Source organism: Mya arenaria, chromosome 6 (genome assembly GCF_026914265.1).
Source record: "Mya arenaria isolate MELC-2E11 chromosome 6, ASM2691426v1".
In the NCBI taxonomy this organism is placed as follows: Eukaryota; Metazoa; Mollusca; class Bivalvia; order Myida; family Myidae; genus Mya; species Mya arenaria.
Window position 1 is genome coordinate 28,854,197 of NC_069127.1, and position 20,983 is coordinate 28,875,179.

A 20,983-nucleotide genomic window follows, 5' to 3' on the forward strand; every position below is an offset into this window, starting at 1 on the left:
TGGGGAAATCTGCTAATGTATTAGATTTAATTAGAACGATGAGGCTGGCGGAGTCAGCTTGTATTTATAATAAGTATTGACTTGTTTAATTAGTACAGATAGCAATTTGTTGAAAGCTTGGGAAATAATGATTCTAGCAGGCTGGGATTTACTGCCAAATAACTTGCACTAATTACACCAAAGGTATATTTCTCTCAGCAAATGCCGATATAGATATTGTCCCAGGCAAACTCAGACTCTCATGACTTGCTTCAATCATGAGAAAGGATTGCATTATGTACTCACATTGATTTCACTCTTTTATTTAAGGCTTTGCTTCTAGGTCGCTCAAGTACAAGTTTCCGCAGCTATTGAAAAATATAAATCATTAGGCAGCATTTGTTTTTAGATCTGAGGAAGCTGTGGCTATAATCTGTTCAGGGGAAGATTCAGGATTTGACATTAGCTTGAGTCATGTGCCCCTTCAACTACCCACCCCTCACCCCCTACCACCAAGGGAAAAATATAGGCCTTTAAGGTGTCATCGGGGTAGGGAAGGGGATGCTAAAAGTTGTCTAAAATGCTAGGAACTGTAGAATTCTAGGCATATGTTTGCTAACAAATGGACACGAACATTTCGCTAAGATTTTTTTGTGTGGGGGGGCGTAAGCCAGCTGCTCACACCTCTGGATCAGCTAATGCTCTTAGGCTCTCATCTTCAGCTTCATTTGCAGCAGGTTAATGCATAAAACACTTGTCATAACATTAAACTAGTACACAATTATTGAATAAACACCTAACACAAACATTGTCTCTTATAAAAGCTGTAAACATATTAGTCACTGTACCAGTGTTTGCTTTCAATGGAAATGTAAACATCTTGAGAGGTGTATGAGACCACAATTAATAAATGGTTTGTTTTACCCTTATCCTGACAGACTCACAAAATTATCTGTGACCATACAGTGTTTATTTTTCTGGGCCCCATTTCTCTACTGAAAAAGCATATAATTTTTCCCTTCCAAGGTAAAAAAAGAGGAGCATATACATTTTTGACCATCTTAAAACATTTGCAATTGCAGCAATAAAGTGGCATTCATGAATATGTTGAATAGGAGGTGTGAAAACAAGTTGAATATTATATTAATCATTTTAGTTTTTTTCCCTTTTTTTCCGAACGAAGCTAATTTTCCCCTTATCAAAGGGCCCCCCTACCATTTCCTTAAAAATGGAGACATTTTACACTGCTGTACAGTTTTTTGAGCTTCTCCGATGGCAATTTTTTTCCTATTTTAATTTTACGGGGTTTATAAAGGGAGTAAAAAGAAACAACAGAAAAACCTTACCTTAGACCCCCACCTAAGAACGCAAAACAAACTATTGAATTATTGTGGCCTGACATGGTCAGTAAAAATTGGATGTTAAGTACAATATCTAATCAACTTAAGGATATGAAATTACAATAATGAGATTACCAAATCGACTGTCATAATTGTATTTCTAGAGCAGTCAGCCTCGGAAAAACAATTAGCAAGGAGAGTGAATCATCGTTATGTTAAAAAGTTGATTGATTTCTTCCAGAACTTTTTGTTTAACATGATATTTTGAGGAAATGACTGGTTTAAAGGTTGTGGGTAACGGATACAGGAAATATATACAGGTTCTCCTTCCAGTAGTCGAGTATGATGAGCATTTGATTACCTTAAACATGCAAAACGTGAATTAGATGCAATCGGGGAGAAGTCATTCGGATATAATGTCATGTTCCATGGTCAATTCATTTGCTTTGTTTTATGAAGTAAGCAGTTTTAAATTTCTTTTGAAGTGTTATAGCTTATGTTGGAGATTGCATCTAGCCGGTTTTAAATCACACAAGCAACCATAGGTTTAAGTTTTAATTTAGTGTTTATGCTTATGTCTCTGTCAATGGGGTCATTTGATGGTTTCTGATTTAACTGTTTATAAAGCTTTGGACAGAAATAACTGCCAAAGTTTCATTTAGTCACTACATATGATTGTATTATGTTTGTTTTTTCCATGGTTTCAGCATGCTTTCTTGCTATTACAGAGACCTTTAGCACCAAACACTAAGAAAGGTATTGTTTAGTTTTGTTCGTGATCTAAACAGTTTAGTCTTTATCATGCTTTGCCCAGTCAGTCAACTTAATGGTTAAGAAGACCAGAAATAAACAATGACTGTTACTTCAATGATGCTTTTTATAGGAATCTTTACGTACATAAATAAAGGTATAATTTAATGCCATTTCTCTTTTCTTATTTTCACTTTCAAATGGCTCCATCTTCTTCCATTCGATTTATTTTCGTAATGGACATTCTGACAGAATTTCCGTATAAGGCCTAAAAAAAAAAATTGTTTGGTTAGGGTTACATCCTTTTCAAAAATAGGTAGGGTAGGTAGTAGGGTAGGTAGGCTTTTTATTTTTTTTTATTATTTTTTTTTATTAGGCTTTATATAAGAATGTCATTTTCATCATTGGAGAATGGTGTTAAAGTTATCTTCTATATAAGCAATTAAGGTTTTAAACTACATATTGAAAAGCAAAAAAAAAAAGAAGAAATTTTTTTTTTTTTTTTTTTTTTTTAGTTTTTCATTTTTTTTTTCAAACTGACTATAAAAACGTTAGGGTCGGCGCCTATTCCGTAGGTAGGGTCGGGTAACCCGAACCAAATGTATTTTTTTTTTTAGGCCTAACTGGAAGGCCTCTGGACACAAAAACATGACTGTCCATTTATTTTCTGCTTATTAACTCTCCAATAATTTGCCAGCAATTATTTGGACATTCGTTAACAAGAACTGCATGACTTAAGGGATTTTCAGCGTGATTTTTTCCATATCGTATTTCCCTACGAAATCGCGAAGATGTCTTAGCCCTGTCGGCTTCCCTGAATTGTTCACGACAGTCTCCCCATTAACGGAACCAGCCTTTCAATTTTAGCCGTAATTATCTCTGTTAAAATACTAACATCGTAGGCTGAAAACGGTGATGATTCATGTGACACCTAGCACAGATTTTAGAAAGCAATTATTTGCGGAGCATAAAGTACAATGACTGAATTAAGGGAATCGTCCTTTGACGAGGAAAATTGGTGGGCGCTGTTCAGATTCTACTGTTCATCTTAGAAAAAAAGTGACATCGACTAATGGGAGCCATATTGAGACACTAGCTCAAAGTCAAGGTTCAGGTGAGAAAGTGGCATCGGTGTCTGTCTCTCATCAGTACAAGGTTGTGGGTTTGAGGGATGTTTTGTCCAGCCATTAATAACCTTAATGGTTGTAAAAATTTGTAAAATTGAGATGGAGGTGTTATGTCAGGCTGCCCGTGGGTCCGATCTCCACCAGTAGAACTAAAAATAGACTGGTTTCTTTTCAGGAAATAGACAAAGCATGAGTCTGTAGAAATCGGCTTTTGTCCTTTATATCAAAACAAAATAATTGATTATCTTTTATGTAGCATATGGCATTTATATAATTATAATTCTATGAAGGCAGAAGGGTGCCAATGCTGGTCACCATGAGGGCAGAAGGGTGCTACTAACAAATGACAGGGTGCAACATCCTTCCATATCTCTTTTGCTAAAACCCGAACTGTTTTATACGGTTTGTCCTGCTTTCTTGTGCTTATTTTATCAAAGGTTATTGTCGCTGCGAGCTTAACGAATACATAAGAATCCACTTGAGGGGATTTCCTGATTTAAGAAAAACTTAGTCATAGTTCTTCCTGGGAAACTGTTAAGGATCTAATTAAGATCATGATCATGGTTCTGAGTCAAAATATCTGCTTTGTGATATACAGACATGAATTTGCCATTATTATTTGAGAAAAAAAATCGGAGTTTGAGCTTAGTTGACTCACTGGGTCAGAGTTATCAATTACTTAAACATTATTGGCTCAGATTGACTCACCCCCACAGGGCGGGGGAATAAACCTTGAGGACAAGCAGTTGAAGTTTAATTGCATGTGATTTCCAGGAAATTGTTCCGGAGTCAAAATATAACTATAGCAGAATTGAATTATACTGATACAGATGTCGTATACTCTACAGATTTTCATAGAGGGGGATCATGGATTGGATGTTAGAGGGGGGGGGGGGGGGAACTTGGGTGTGCATTATTGCCATTAAATAAGTTCACATTATAAATATATGTGAGAACGGGTGGGTGGGGGAATTCATTGATCTGCATGAGGAACTTAAAACTTATGGAAGACAAACATAAAAATCATTATGGTTCTTCTAAGCTTACTCATAAAATATTTAACAATCTTGATAGAAGTTTTATGTGCCCATTTCCTAGAATAAGTACAGTTTAGCTGTGTAAACTATACCGGTTTGTCGTTAAATATTTATGGAATTTTATGCTTGTATATATATAGGTCAGTGATTGGCATACATATTTGATTGACTGACATGAGTCACGCAGAATATTGGCAAGGGACTCGATCCTAGAGAGAACAATATCCCTTGTCGTTAATCGAGTAAACATCAATCATTGATCCCACACCTTCTCCCAGATTCAGCGCTGTTTATGGTCGTGAGATTCTGGGAGACTTGATTGGCAGCTTTCACACCGAGCTGCGACATCTCTCTGCTCCAATCCTGTCACTTCGTACTTTCCGTTGACAGTTACTTCGGGAAATCTTAGTTAAAGCTTGGATAAAAATCTAATCAAAGTCTTTGTTACTGGAAACGTATTTTGAGACTTCTAATTGAAAAATATTTCATACGTGTCACTTTCCAAATGCCAAACGAAAATATATGTCTATTATAATATCAGAATGATGATTTATGTGGCGTTGCCAATTTCTCAGTGTTGTACATGATGGAGAATTGTCCCACCACTTTTAGACATATTTTTCTCTTGTATTTAATTAGTGGTAATTGAAAAACTAATAATCACAGTTATTATTGGAGTTCTTCGCCATGTAATCAAATGATTGGAATTTGTGGATGGATGGGGGATTGTCTCAGCATGGCGACGGCATGATTCAATTGTATTTTAAGATGGATATTCAACGATATTATAACCGATTCCGGAGAGATACAGTCATCAATATCTGGCCATAAATAAGCTTATTTCCTCGACAGTAAGTATTCTGCCAAACCTACTTTTCAGTTTAAAAGATATCTTTATAATGCATTTATGGAAAATATATATAGCAAATAACAAGATTGTAACTGTGTATTTAAAAATATGCAAAAATATTAAATGATTGGTGAGTGCTTAAATATTTACTGTGATCTTATCTACTCTTAAGGTAGAAGAAACACAGTGTTTTCTGCACCTTTCTTCCAAATTAAACTCAGTATCCTTCATATGAACCATTGTTTTTGACAGTAATTCATCCTTTTTGGTATATTAAAACAATTGTATTAATTGTGCTAGATCTTATTTGAGAGTAAGAGTACATCTTTAAAAAAAAAAACTTGTATCGGGTATTTCTATTTTTTTTCTAGATGACAATCTGTGTACTTTTAAATTGTCATACAGACCTAGGAGCAAAATAATTTATATTTGATGCGTAATTTAATACACTTGATTCTAATTCGCTTGATTACCAGTAAATAGATTTGCGATATTAATTTTAGAAATTTTAATTTTGCATCGAGTACTTTTATTTTTTGTGACCAAATTGAATCATGTGTAGTTTTAAAATGTCATGCGTAGGAAAGAAATGATTTATATTTGCTGCCTAATTTAATAAATTTGATACAAATTCAATTGATTACTGGTAAATTGAATTGCAATCCATTGAAATCCGATTCCTTGAAACTTCTGGAAAAATCCTCTAAATCTTGTATTTGGACTGTTATCGTCTCAATAACAATTTATGACTCAGTCCTTCAGAAAATATGTGTTAAAAAGCTGATTTTGCACGTATTTAGAAAACTACTTTTTTTACATATGTACGTTGACAGTACCACGTCAATCGAGAATATTGTTTGAACAATTTTTTATTTTTTTTATCACTCTTGGAGAAACTTTACATAAGGTTAAGCGTCACAACAGAATATTGTTGACTAATTCATATTCTCACTTCGAGAGACAATGCGTTTGTACGTACCAGTACTTCAACACAGACTATCATATATTCTGACTTTGAGAACGTTTTCAATTCGAGGGGTGAATGCGAAAAGGTTCTAAGTGACATTAAATAAAGAAGCAGATAGAACCTTTTCGCTTTCACCCCTCGAATTGTACATGTGATTTATTTTCCCTCTGTTTTCTTTGATTACAGAACTTTGCGTTTACTTGAATTATAAAAGTTAAAAAAGCTGAGAAAAATAATATTTGTTATAAAAAAAAAACGTGCGTTTTGTTCTGTTATTGATGTAAGCGTCGACAAAGCTATGATTTTTCTTTTATTTCCTCACTTTGGGCTCGTCTAATTTCTTTAGAAGGTTAAAAAAAGATAATAAAAAAATATTAGGGATATTTTGGCGCTATATTGTAACTGGGGAATTTTTAGCTATTAATTAAAGAAGAAAAACAATTCTTTTAAAAAGGTTAATATTTTTTTATTTGTACCTCAACCATATGATTTTTATTTGTTTTTGATCATTAAAGTAAAATGAGTTTAATGAGTTAAACACGGTGCAGTAAAATTAAAAAAACAACATTTTTTGCGTCAACCAATATTGTGCACCTTGTAGAAATACTGTGATGAAATATGACTTCAGAACGGAAAAAAATATGCTCGACTAGTATTACTTATAGTAGAAAACATTAACTTAATTTAATTTAATGTTCTTACAAATTTGTTCATGTTTTTCATCAATACTCACTGTACTTTTGTAACCATCAAAAATATACACTATTAATTATGATTATACTCTATAATCTATATTCTTTATTTATATTTAACAACTGTTAGAATGACGTCATACATTGTTATTCTATCAATACTGCTTTTGTTACCATAAAAAATATACGCTATTAATTATGATTAAACTCAGTATAATCTATTATTTTTATTAATTTTTAAGCACTGTCAGAATGACGTCCTAATTTTTATTTTATCAATACTGCTTTTGTAACCATAAAAAATACACACTTTTATGATAATACTTAGTATAATCTATTATCTTTATTAATTTTAAAGAAATCTCAGAACGACGTCCTTAAAACATTGTTGTTATTTCACCAATACTGCTTTTGTAACCCTGCTGTATTAGCGTAAAGAAAGCCTGAAAAGGCTAGCATATCTGGTCTGCATCCAGCGTGAGTCACTAGCAACTCTGTGATCAATGTATGACATCATTGGTCACGACTATATTGGGTAGATATTACAAACCTCGCAAGTATGGTGTTGTGTAACCTCTTCAGTCGACTGGAATGACAGTTAACAAGTTACTTTTTTATATATTACAAGTACTTTCGGGTGTTTTATCTGGAATTATTGTTATGAATAAGTGTTATTATTAAATACTGTGGGTTTTTTGCTAACATTGTCAAAAATATAATAAACAGTGTATTTTTTTGTTAATACTGACAAAAATTATTTGTTCTGTAAAATAGTCCATTATTTTAAGTAATTTTAGGGAATTCTTAAACTGTGGTGAGTTATTTCAGTGGATAGGTATCTTTCCTTCTCTATGGAATCCTAAATTTTCTGTTTGGGGTATAACAATGGTATTCTAGATATTTGACGTTTCAATCCTTGGTATAAAATGACACGATACAATGTAATATTATAGTTATTTGAAAGTTAAACTTTCAATGGTGGGTGTAAAATCGAATTGATTACGTTTGTGAAATAATTTTACTTTCAGGAACAATTTTTCTGAATTATTTATTTAAAATGAAGTTTTAATTTTTCCATTATAATTTTGTATGTAAGAATGTATAAATGGTATTTTTACAATCGACTTTTCATATAGAGCTTACTCACCAGAGCACACTACAATATAAATTGCTATCACAAATAACTAGACCGTTTGTGTTTTCATTAAGCTGCCATTCACGTGAATCATCGTTGTGATAAAGGCAAACACTTTCAGTCTATCTTCTAAGGTCACAAGCGTAGTTTAGTACATTGCTTCTTTGATTATAACTGTACTAACGATTAAATCAAAGCAAAAAATATTTTTGAAGCATTTATTTTAATTAATCAAAGTGTGTTTAAGTTTAATGTAAATTTTATCGACAAACTTTTTGGCTAATGATCGTGTTAAATTGGATGTAAAGGTTATGACTAACGTTATTAAGTTCATACAATCATCAATAGTTGAAATTTTGTTTAATTGAACTCAATCGAATGACTTATTATTATTATTGTTGTTATTGCTATATGAATACTAGGAAATTACTGTTCAGTTCAGGAACAAGAGTTGAGTTAAAGAGTAAACTGAAATAATATTAGTCATATATTTGGTGTAATGACTGGGCTTAAATTATTGAACTGGATTGATGAATGAAACCTTGGTCTTAAAATAAATATGACAGCCAACTGAAATTGGGAAGCCGTATGTGGAAAAAATCAGAGAAAGTTTAATACTGTGTTCAGCATTTTACAATGGAGGAATAATAAAAAACAGACAATTCTGATTGTTTATGAGTGATTCGTAACTTTAACGGACATGGCCGCCAGTGTGTGCGAAGAAGGTTAGTATTTATATATTTGCTTGTTTTCTTACAATCTGCAAGATGTATTTCTGTTGTTGTAACTTTACAAATATATTATTACGGTTTATGGGTATTTTTATCCTAATAAACATTTTTTTCTATGATATTTTCAAAGAGAATCTTTTTATTAAAATATGATCAAATTTATGGAAAATTTCATTACGGTCATTTTTTCATAAATATTTAAACCAAAAATTTTAAACTGGTATAAAATTAATATTTAATTGGATTTTTTTTTTTTTTTTTTTTTTTTTGAATATTTGGAAAGTCATAATCAGCCTGTCATGTGGTTGCGGTTATTCATGGTCAGATTATGTCCATGTGACACACCTTGGATGATTATTCATTCTTAACTCATTCAAGATAGAATTGTTGTTATCAATTTGTTCTGATTTAATCTTTGTAAGAATTTAAGTCAATAATATATATTTAAATTAAGTTCAGATCGGACTCAAATGATTTAAATTTGATATTGTTGACTGTGTTATTGACATTGTCTGTGAAACACACCAGAACGTAATAATCTACATTATAAAAAGGTGAATTTATTATACAAAGAAAAGTACATAATAAAACGATTTATCAAATATATTTGTTTGATAAAAAGTAAACAAAAAAAATGTAATTTTAATTACTTACGTTTTTTCATAGAAAATGAATGATTAAAAAATGTTGAGTGCGCTGTAAATTCATAAATAAGACTGTTGCAATGGATATGAACTGATGCAGACAATGATTAAGCAAGATTGTGGCTTTTAAGGTAATTCATCATGAACAAAGTTAATTCATAAATAAGAAAAGCACAACGACGACTTGCCCTTCTCGACTTGTCATTTTTATTGTCATTTCATATGGCACAAATTTTCATCACCAAGGCAGTTGTAAATTTTGTGCTCAATTTATGACTTTTGAATGCCACAATTTTAACATATTAGTCATTCATTTTGAAGGTTTAGGTTACACCCAACGCTTATTTACATCTAAAGGAAAAAGAGAGAAGTATTATAATGTTGCGTATTATAATGTTGCAAGTGTGCTCAGCGGTAGTGTCCAAATGTCAAAAGTTTATTAAGTTCACCTGAAAAATTATGACTTTTAACCTGTGCATTTCCACTGTTATGGGAAATTTAGTTTGTTCACATTTATTTCAGCTATATTATAAAGGCAGCTGAAATAACACTGTTATGAATCACTCTCGATTTAAATATGATATGCTGCCTTCATAGGAAACCATATTTATACTGCATATGGTGTTCTTTTTTGGGAGGCCATGAGAAAGTACTACTGATAGGGATGGAGCCAACAACCTCTTGGGTGTGAGGTGAACACCTATACCACTAGACCAATCTCACCATCTTTTGTTTTGCGTCTATAAAATAGTACTGATGCATTGAGTATTGATGCAGTCAAAATTGCACCCCAGTTTTATATTTACCTTTCATTCTTAGAGGCATATTTTAAAGATATAAGTTGATTGCAATTATTTTTATTTACGATCTGCTGGTTATTTGTTTTGCGCCGGGGGTCTAGGGGCTGGATAAAAATCCAGAGGAAATACCCCTACACTCCCCCTCAGACCCCCCCCCCCCCCTTACCAAAGTATATGGCTTGACCAGCTTGACCAATACAGGTAAAGGAGCTTTGGTTGGTGTATGGTTTGGTGGCCAGATTCTGGAACTGAAAGAATACTAATTTTATCTGAGATTCTGACATTTAAAAGCAACTTATATATTTGTTTATAAAATATCATATATCAGACGCCATTGTGTTTACATATGCATAATGCACCAGCTGGTGTCATCATGATGTTATATAACCTTAGTGCACTACAAGTAGGTTACACAACACCATAAATTTGCTTTTCACACTAATGATTCTGTAAATAGTGTGCTCCCAGTGATCCTTATATAGTTCATGAACAATATTCATGCTACAGTTAGGTGTTAAAATAATGCCATTGGTTTCTTTACTAGGTGTTTTGGAAATTGTATTAGGACATCCTTTTTAATAAGTCTGAAATTACAGTCTTTGAAGTGACATTAATACAATAGAAGATAATTAGTTAACAACATGGTGGACAGCTATGGCCAATTTGAAACCAGATACGGTAAATCTCCAGCTTTGTTTCACCACTTGCAGGTCATGTTTGCACTGATTGGTTAATACATGGTGCTATTGATTGACATGTGAAACCAAGAACTTAGTAATCATAATGGTCATTTTTCCCCGATAATTCTGGACAGCTAGAATTTGTCCAATCGGATTTTTGCATACATGCAGTGCTCGTTTTCTCCCATATTTTAACTAGATTTATCTATATTGGCTTGAATGAGTCACCAAACGTTCAATATATTTCTCTCTCTGTTATTGCGAGTCTGTATTGATCCCATCCATATATGAGGTTGTACTGTTTTCTACGCAAAATCAAGTGCTTTTTCTGTTGTTGATAGTGTTGCGCACACATATTTCGTGCATGAAAATATGACTTATATTTCTTGTGATGTGTGTCGGAGACTTACAAAAGAGACTTATGAAGTAAAAGTGTCTTGAGTTTGACTGGTTTGGACTTTTTCTGGTCATCTAAGACAATAATGGTGGTGGCTATTGTGGAATGATCAACAATAATTGAAAAAACAGACCATTTCAACCTAAAAAAACATGATCACCTAAGACTTATATTGGGCTGTAACAGCAACAATAACTTATGGACTAAAACAAGTCTTCATTGTTCAGGTAAATAAAGTTGTTTATATCACGTAAATTTGTTATCTATTTTTACACATCTGGGTGCAGTTCCAGTTTCTAACTTATATTCTTTTTGAAAAACTCCCTGCTATTTTTTCCGACAGAAAGTTGGTGATTTTATTTTTGCAGAAGGTCTATTTTATTATCATCACTTCTTCCTTGAAAAATGAAATTCAAGATTCAGCCCACGGCTTGCCTGACCTTAGCATTGATCAGTGTGGAATAAAAGTTTTCAAGTCATTGGGAATCATTATTTTCTAGTTCAAGTTCGGAAATGGCTCTCTAGCTGCTTCCCCAGAATTATCTTGTGGCATTATTTGTGTCATGTATTCTTAAGGGTTTTGTATGGGGAAAAAGTGCAGGTAGACTGTACAATGATTTTAACATGAGATTGATTTTTTTGCAAGAGTGCCATTATAACTTAAAGTTTGTTGAATTTGCAGTCTTCAACTTTGTTTGTTTTCGCTAAATTTGTACATTAGAATGTGATGAGTCATCATTTAAATAGAAATTTCGTAATCTTATCATGAAATTTTATTCGTAATTTTCAGAAAATTAAAGCTATACATGTAGTATTTTTACATGGCTTTCTTTTGCATGTTTCTCATTTACTATCTTAAAAAAAGTTTAAAGTAAGGTTCATACATGTTAAATAGACTTGAAGTATTTTCTATATGCCTTAAAAGGATTATTTAATTTTAAATCCTGTGTATTTAAGTTACGTATATTATTGATATTAAAGTTACGTATATTATTGATATTAAAGTTACGTATATTATTGATATTAAAGTTACGTATATTATTGATATTAAAGTTACATATATTATTGATATTAAAGTTACGTATATTATTGATATTAAAGTTACGTATATTATTGAGAATTAATATTTCATACAAAAGTCGACAATTTTAGTTAAAGAACTCTTTTAAGGATAGCAGCGTCTTTATTCAGTGTGTATGTGTTGTTGTTATTATCAATCGGTATGTTGCTTCTAACCCATATACATGTAGTTGTGAACTTCATTATGCCTTTCTCAGTGAGGGAGCCTTCAATACCATGATTGATAGGTCTATGTGCGTATATTTCAAGGTGGATTCTGGCATTAAAGATGATGTATGTGTTGTTGAATATATGTTACACGAACCACCCTAGACCTCTTACATTTCTTGCCCCTGTGGCCTAGTGGTAAGGGTGTCTACCTAGGGAGTCAGGGAAGGTCAAAGATGTGAATGAGTGGTGGCCATTCAAAGTTTTTTGCACTCCTGCTCGGTTGCCTTGGTGAGGGAAGATTTAAAATGGCATTTAAAGTCCAGCAGGTCAGCCCTTAATTCAGAGGGGTGACTAACACTTTGTTTCACATTTAAAAGTACATTATGTAATGGTATTTTGTTATTATATTTTCAGGCGGGTTTCTGGCGTTCCAGACAATGTATCCATCGCTGTGTGAGAACAAGACCAGCAGCTACCGTTGCGCTGGGCTGACCTCCCTCTCCCAGCCGTGTCTGCCCGTCTCGAACGTGGGCCCCACCCGTATCCTGCCCTTCCTGTATCTCGGTTCCCAGCAAGACGCACTCTCCAAGGATATCACGCAGGTAACCAGTGCATACTGTTGTAGAACAAAACAACATTAAGGCAATCATTGAAAAATTGTGTATGATGCTAGTCAAAATAGTCTCAAAAAGAGGGAGGAATATTTGCATGCCGAGGTTGATGTGGAAGTTTAATTTATATGTTTCAACCTAAATAAACAAGATTTGATTAATTTAATACATGTGATATTTTTTTACTGGATGGTCTTCATTCTTCATTCAAGGATTATTCAAATGCTTTTGCCAATTTCGGGCCCCATTTTTAATGCTAAAACATTTTTCCCCAATATTTATGTGAAAAAAACATTCCAAGTTTTATATTTCAAATGTTTTTTAAATATTTTTAAATATGAATCCCTCACCCCCACACCATTTTTGAATGGAAGAGTTGATGTATATTCATGAGGAAAGAAGCTTTATTTCATTGTATCATATTTTTCTGTCTTTCTTTTTAAAGTGTCCTGGTTTCATTTCTTGGCAAATAATGTAATACCCATTTTAATGAAAATTACACATTGTTCTCAGAAAGGCCCCCAAAAGTTTGAGAAAAAAGCTCTTGATTGTTTTCGACTTTCCATCAAACCTAGCTTCCAATCAATTAGCTTTATTTGCAAACAATAATATTTGGACCAGGATGTGTATATTGACTCAACGTTAACTTCTGATATTGCTCGTAGTAGCTATTGCGAAATCACTGAAATAGGCTGTTTTCATTGGCTTATATTTACACTTGGGGGAATCCAGTAATAGTCGTTTGTTTTATTTATGGAGACTTTAAATCCTTTATTTAAACGCCGTTTAAGAAGAATGCTGAAAACAACCATTACTTTTTTCCTCCTTGCCGGACGCTTAAATATTCAAGACACAAAATGATACAATGGCATGAAAAAAAGAAAATTGTCATAAACTTACAAAAACTTGATATCGTTGTGTACAACGCGTTGAATCTTACTTGCTGATGTATCACATCACTTATGACACATGAATATTTCACAGTTTTTGCATATTTATCCAATTGGAAGTTCACTGGGTTTGTCTACCACGTTAATCTCTGAGTCTTGCAAAGAGTGAAAAAGTTGGTTAGAGTTGTTTGAAAAATTTGTAATTTTGTTGGGTAAATACCAGAAGTATGTGAATCAACATTGAAAAACAGAAGGTGCATTCTGTTGTAAAACCTGCACTCTCACAGATTTACTCTTGACAACTTTTTTTTATTTTTTGTCTTTGAATAAACTAATCGTTGCGTAAATTTCTGGAAACCTGAGAATGGCTGACAGAATAGCAGTATGCAGTTTTCTTATTTTTATTTGAAAACATTTTAGTATGTTTATGTTTTATGGCTTAAAGCATTATTAACCCTTTAAGAAAAATGTTTTTTACCAATTTACCAAACAATTTAGATCTGTTCTATTGCGAGTTATCTTATTTGACTGAACTTAAGGCACTAAAAACAATAAAAAAAAAGGCCAAAACTGTCAACTTCTGAGAGTGCAGCTTTAACAGACTATCCTCATAAGAATACTTCTAGACATTTTTTGACACTTTCTTTTAATGTATTAATATACAATACAAAAATGCATACAAAATATGCAAGCAAATACACATCAAAGGTATAAACTTCATAGCAGCTACAGATGTATAGACTTACAAAATATGTTTAAGACACTTGGACTTTATTTGCTGTTTAAAAATAGAATTCATTCATGTTAATACATAGTTGCTGTAACTCAACCCTCATGTATAGAATTACAAAAAATGTTTAGGACACTTCAACTTTTATTTGCCATTCAAAAATATAACTCATTCATGTTAACACAGAGTCACTGTAACTAAATCTTTCATAATCCACAAAAATAACTTGTGAATGACATCTGAGGCCAAATATGTTGACTGAGGCTGCATTTTTCGTCTTCTTCTTCACTCAATGAAGGGGTAGGAGTTATGCTAATTGCCATTGAAGAAATGAGTTGACTTTTGGCTGTGGTTAACCACAAATTCTACTGGATCATGTTCAGTGGTTCTCTCGTCATCCATGCAATAACAAGTGTTTGTATTGTGGTTTTAATACTATCAGATCTCCAGCAACCATCTAACATTTGTATGATACTTTACATTGATAAATGTTTTTGTTGTTTTTATATATTTATTATGAGGCCATTATGAAAAAATGGTTTGTTTTGCGTAGCCTGACAGCCTCATAAATTGAGATTTTTTAAATATATATTTAGAGGCCACAGCGAATAATTAGTTTGTTTAGAGTATTATGCCCTGGTGACCTCACAAAAATACCCATGAATCAAAAGTTTGTTAATAGCTTTTCTGATGGTCACAATTTAATTTTTCATATTTTATAGTTGAGTTTTTAGCGTTTCTGATGGTCATAATTTTATTTTTCATATTTTTTTATATAGTTTAGCGTTTCTGATGGTCATAATTTTATTTTTCATATTTTTTATATAGTTTAGCGTTTCTGATGGACATAATTTTATTTTCATATTTTTTTTATATAGTTTAGCGTTTCTGATGGACATAATTTTATTTTTCATATTTTATACATAGTTTAGCTTTTCTGATTGTCATAATTTTATTTTTCATATTTTATACATAGTTTAGCTTTTCTGATGGTCATAATTTTATTTTTCATATTTTATAGTTAATTTAGCCTTTCTGATAGTCATAATTTTATTTTTCATATTTAAAACTGAATTTTACTAAGGGGTAATTCATTAAAAAAAATCGAAAATAAATGCCAACCTATCCATATCTTGTTTGTTCAGCATTTCAATACCGACATCTTTTAAAAATGTGGGTGGGGAAAGTCCAATCAAACTATTTATATTAATCATGGCCTTATGAGGGATACATTTCGCTTGTCATCATTGCAATAATATTGTGTGTTTTTTGGAAATATAACGCAAGCTGACTAATACTCTAACAGATGTCTATAAAAGCGGTTTTTCCATCTCAGTCTGGCTTGAAAACATCCCCAGCAATCATCTGCCAGATGTATTAAATATTGACGTGGCTTATTGACCTATCCTTTTTTTTAAATATTTCCTCAATATTACTCATGTTGGCATGATTGCTGGGAAGTCATGATGGCCCATTTTCAGACATGCTTTGTTTATGACATCAATGTTTTTCCCCCTGTAAATATATATTGAGTTCTTGCAAGCTGATACCTCCCTGCGGTTATCATGTTCTGGTGTGCCGTACCTTGTACTGTTTCCTTGTTGTTCATTTGTGCTGTTGGGAGTTTTAATGCTGGTGAGAGGGAAACTTAAGTTTGCTACTTTAAGGGACTGCACTCCGTATGATGAAACAGCGAAAAAAAATAAAAATGTCGAAAACAGACATAATCTTGGTATCGATGTGTACAATGCATTGAAACTTAGTAACTGAAGTACCACATAGTTTACAATTAAATTTATTTTTCGCAGTGTTTTCGTATTTTTCTACCTACCTACTAGAATTCATTCCTTATGCGTGATTGGCTAGTCGATGTTATCACATGATATTACCGAGTTAGGTGTATAGCTTAACTATATCACCCGTTTAGAGTAAGCCTTCATAGCTCAGTGGATACAGCGCTGGACTGCAATTTTGGGGACACCGGTTCGAACCCTGTCTTCGCCACATTTTTTTTTTAAATATTAGTATTCTTTTTTACAACTATGATATCAACGAGAAATTTTATTAAATAATTGCCCTGAGATTTGTTACAGAAAAAATCTGGTGTACAGTCCCTTTAAGGTCAATTCCTTATTTCGGTATAGCTATTGCGATGCGTATGTGGTCTGTTTGTGTACGTGATATTTTATACGTTTATACGTTTGTGTCTCTAGTTCAATGTAATTTGGGCCCTTGCCTTAATTGTTACTCTGAACAGGGTTTATATTTTAATGTTCAACTATCAGGCATGTGTTATACTTTTGGTGTTGTTTTCAGTGTCTAAAAAGTATGGTAATGACCGTGCATGTCTTAAAAATGTTAGCCACATGGTCATGAACATGTAATTTTGTACATATGTTCACAATGATGATACACACATGTTAATCAAGCCCCATAACTCTTGTTATAATATTTGTCAAATTATGTCCCTTGAGTGACTGGCCAAAAAACAAACAGTCGAGTGTTGGCATCTCTTTTCAGTGCCTTTTGTTTTTAAAAGCACACCATCCCTGGTTTGGCTTGCAGGTGGATGGATAAAAGTAATAAGGTTTAAGTGACATTATATAAATAATCCAAAAGAAACTTTTGGCATCCAACCCTGGAGGCACTGTCTCTCTATTCTTTACAGCATCGGTCAATTCTGAAGTCTTTTACGACCTGCTGGTACTACCTTCTAAGTGGCATCAGCAATAATTGTAGTACAGTAACTGTATTGATTGATGTACTGGTAGCTACACTCGTTAAACATTTATACCTTAATACTTTATATGCCAACAAGGTATTCATAAACATTTTTATTAATTTGGAAAAAAGTATAATTTCATAATAATTAGTTTAGTTCAAACTAATTTCTTTCAAATTGTGACGAGAAATAATAGGTTATAGAATCAAGCTCAAGTCGGTCTTATGGGTCAAAACCAGTATTGATATTCAGTTTGGGAAGCCATTAGAAAGTTCCCCTGATGAGGATCGAATTTACAACCTCAATTTTAAACTTGATGTTGTAGAATTTGTGATGTAATCTATTTTCCACCAAAAATCGAGGAAACTGAATTGTGAGGTCATAATGAAAATGGGTGAAACTGGAGAATATCGAGTTAGGCATATCTTGCATTTTTAAGCAATAACAATAACCCACTGTATTGTTATAAACCACAGTGATTTATGGCATGGACCACAGTGATTAATGAGCTATGAGGCTGTTGCTTGTGCGATATTTTGGGGGTTATAAAAACTAGAATGTCCTAAATGTTTCTTTATGTCTTATCATTTAGATCGTTTTTACATTCACACTGCAATTTTGGCAATTTTGAGGGGGTGAAGGGTAGAAAGACCTAAGTGCTTCTTTACTTCATCTCATTTGGAACATTTTTGTGTTCACCCACAATTTGGCAATTTTGTTAAAGGTAGGAAGACATAAATGCTTCTATATTTTAAGTGATTTGGAAGGTTTATGCATTCACCGGACAATTTCCTTCCCATGATTCACCATTAAGCCAGCAGAAAAGCACAGAAGGTCAAGGTGCAGGCCTCAACGGCGTAGTTATCCGGACTCAATCATCGCGATAGACCACATTATGTTGTGATGGGCAGCTTCTGGTGAATGCTCCCAGAGATAAATGGCCAGCCCTAGAGAGCTAATAAGGCATTCAATTGCTGCGAATGTAGCGGTATTCTTGATATGAGGAAGCTGTCATATTCTTCAGCAGCCTGGCTGTAATGATTCTGTCAGTGCCAGCTTTTTTTTCACACATATGGATATGGAGATGTAATCACCATGATTATGCCAACAGTTTGTGTTTGCGATGTGTCACCATGCCATGGTAATGTCACTGCTGGTGTGTGGTGATGGGTTCACAAGGCTGTGGATTTTGAATTAATCCTCGCTCTTTTCAAAAGAATAATGAGCTCCTATTGTTGAAGGTGCACAATATAGGTTTATGCAAAAATAATTTTTAATGCATTATCATGTTAATCTCATTGGACTTAAAAGATCAAACCAAACAAAAGTTTATGATAAAATGTGTACAGTTTAAAAAATATAAGCCTTTGTAAAAAATATTAGCCTTTATAAAAAATATTAGCCTTTTTTATTGGGGTTTTGAAATTAATTGATACGTGGCCATCAATTCCTCATTTGAAAAAGAGCCAAAATTTGCCTAATATTTATTTTATCATTTGGCCATGATGTCATTCATATATTAGGTGGAGCTTAACTGAGCAATAACTTATGTGCGGATAAATAACAATTTTGTTCATTTATATGCATGCTAGTTATTGAACGTTGGCAACATGGTACAAAACAGTGACTTAAGTTCTCATGCATATACACACACTAGTTATTGAACGTTGACAACATGGTACAAAACAGTGACTTAAGTTCTCATGCATAATTATACACACACTAGTTATTGAACGTTGACAACATACTTAAGTTCTCATACATATACACACACTAGTTATTGGACGTTGACAGCATACTTGAGTTCTCATGTTTAATGTCAATAACTATGGTAATGAGTGCAGGAACTATTATAGAACAATGTGAATTGTATATATATTGTTCTATGTCAATGTGTGTGGTTTGATTTACAAACTCAAGAATCTATTTATACTCTTGGTGTAAATGGAATGATTTTCATTTTTTCCCCTCCTGGACACAAATGAAACGTTTTTCTCCGGGTTGTTTACCAAGTGCTGTGTCTATTTTTGTCCTTCAAGAATCATAAGAATGCCATTGTTGACATTCTTCCAGTGATAATTGAAACTTATTGAAACTGTGGCACATGTTTGGTATGGTGTCCTGCAAAGGTTGAATGTGTTGACAGTTCAAAAGAATTATTGAAACTGCGATACCATTTGCTACATAAGTTTGTTATTGTATTCGTAAAGTTGAAGGGATCAAAGTTCTGTTAGAAAGTGTTTGTTGAAAGTGCAAAAAATGAATTATGAAGAAAATCCCTACTTCTCCCTCCCCCTCAAGCCCCCCCCCCCCACCCCACCCCAGTTAATATTGTATAAAAAAAATTCTCTTTCATTTCTTTATAGACTCACAAACAACCTAATGATATATAGGTTCTTAAATAATGGGGGGAATTTGTTCCATCTATGCACAATTCTGAGGGGGATTTTGTAAGAAAGGGGATTTTATCCTACAATCTACATAGTCCAAAAGAAAGAAAGGCTTTCAAAGCAATTATTATCATCTACAAGCTTAAATCACTCCCTTTTCTCATTCAAAGAATCGAACAAAAGAGACTTAAGTTCAAAGTCTTAGTTATTTCTTGCTAAATGAGTTTTCTTCATTTAATACAAACTTTATGAAAAGGGATTGCATTCTTATATATTTCTGGTTACATGTATGAGGATAAAAGACGCATCTTAATTATGCTTTCATAGTTATTTATTGAAGTACAAATGAGGAACAGTCCAATTTATATTTTCTTTATATGACACAAAACGGAAACTCCAATTTTTCTCATTAAAAATTGTTGGAGTCATCGGCAAGCAGGTGTCTTTACTTTGTATTATTTTTAATGATCTACGGTCTGTTTCAGAAAGATATTTTAGTCTGTCACCTGTAAAACAATGGGCAGAAATTATACAATCAATGTCCTTGCATTTTTTTTATTAAAACGTAGTTTACGCCAAAAATGGAGTTTACAATCTTTGGCCTTAAAATCTATAAAGAGGGCTAATAACCTAGTGACTCTTAATCATTAGCCTAACAAGGAACAAAACAATATCATCAATGCTCACTGTATATATTGGAGGACAGTCATTACTGGGGTTCTATTTTTAGCTTGTCAGTTTTTCAAAGAATGAAAGTTGAAGTATAGTTATAGCCTTGGTGTTGCTGTTGCTGGTGTTGGAATCATCATCAAATGTGTGCTAAAACCTAGGACAAAATTAAAAAACTTATTTTCTTAATGAAACACATGATGTCAGAGACAATACACACTTATACAGCAAGGCTGATAACTCTTACTTAAGGAAATGTGTTATTGTTGCCCCATGAGAGACTAAGAAACAAAATTTTGAGTGTTGGTTTTCTCATTTTGTGTGTACCGAGGTTAATGATTTTATATTAACCATAATGCATTGTATGTTCACAGGTGAACGAGATCACATATGTTTTAAACGTCAGCTCGAATGGGTTGAAGCCGGACCATATTCCTGATGGCCACTTCCTGCGCATCCCCGTCAACGACAACTACAGCGCAAAGTTGAACCCGCACTTCGAACAAGCCTTCCAGTTCCTGGGTAAGCCTCATTCTTCAAAACTCAGTATTGTAAAAGTGTTATCGTCGACACTTAAACATTGGTCCACACTCGAAAACTATTCAATATATT

General features: G+C 33.1%; 1 protein-coding gene across 5 annotated transcripts in view; it reads left to right on the top strand.

Moving 5' to 3' along the window:
* Nucleotides 1-20,983, top strand: part of LOC128237514 (uncharacterized) — a 57,078-nt gene that overhangs the window by 18,256 nt on the left and 17,839 nt on the right. For all 5 annotated transcript variants that reach the window (XM_052953097.1, XM_052953099.1, XM_052953095.1 and 2 more), the window contains exons 5-6: nucleotides 12,774-12,961; nucleotides 20,746-20,893. In XM_052953097.1, coding sequence (XP_052809057.1) covers nucleotides 12,774-12,961; nucleotides 20,746-20,893 — 336 coding nt within the window. The remainder of the gene's footprint in view (nucleotides 1-12,773; nucleotides 12,962-20,745; nucleotides 20,894-20,983) is intronic.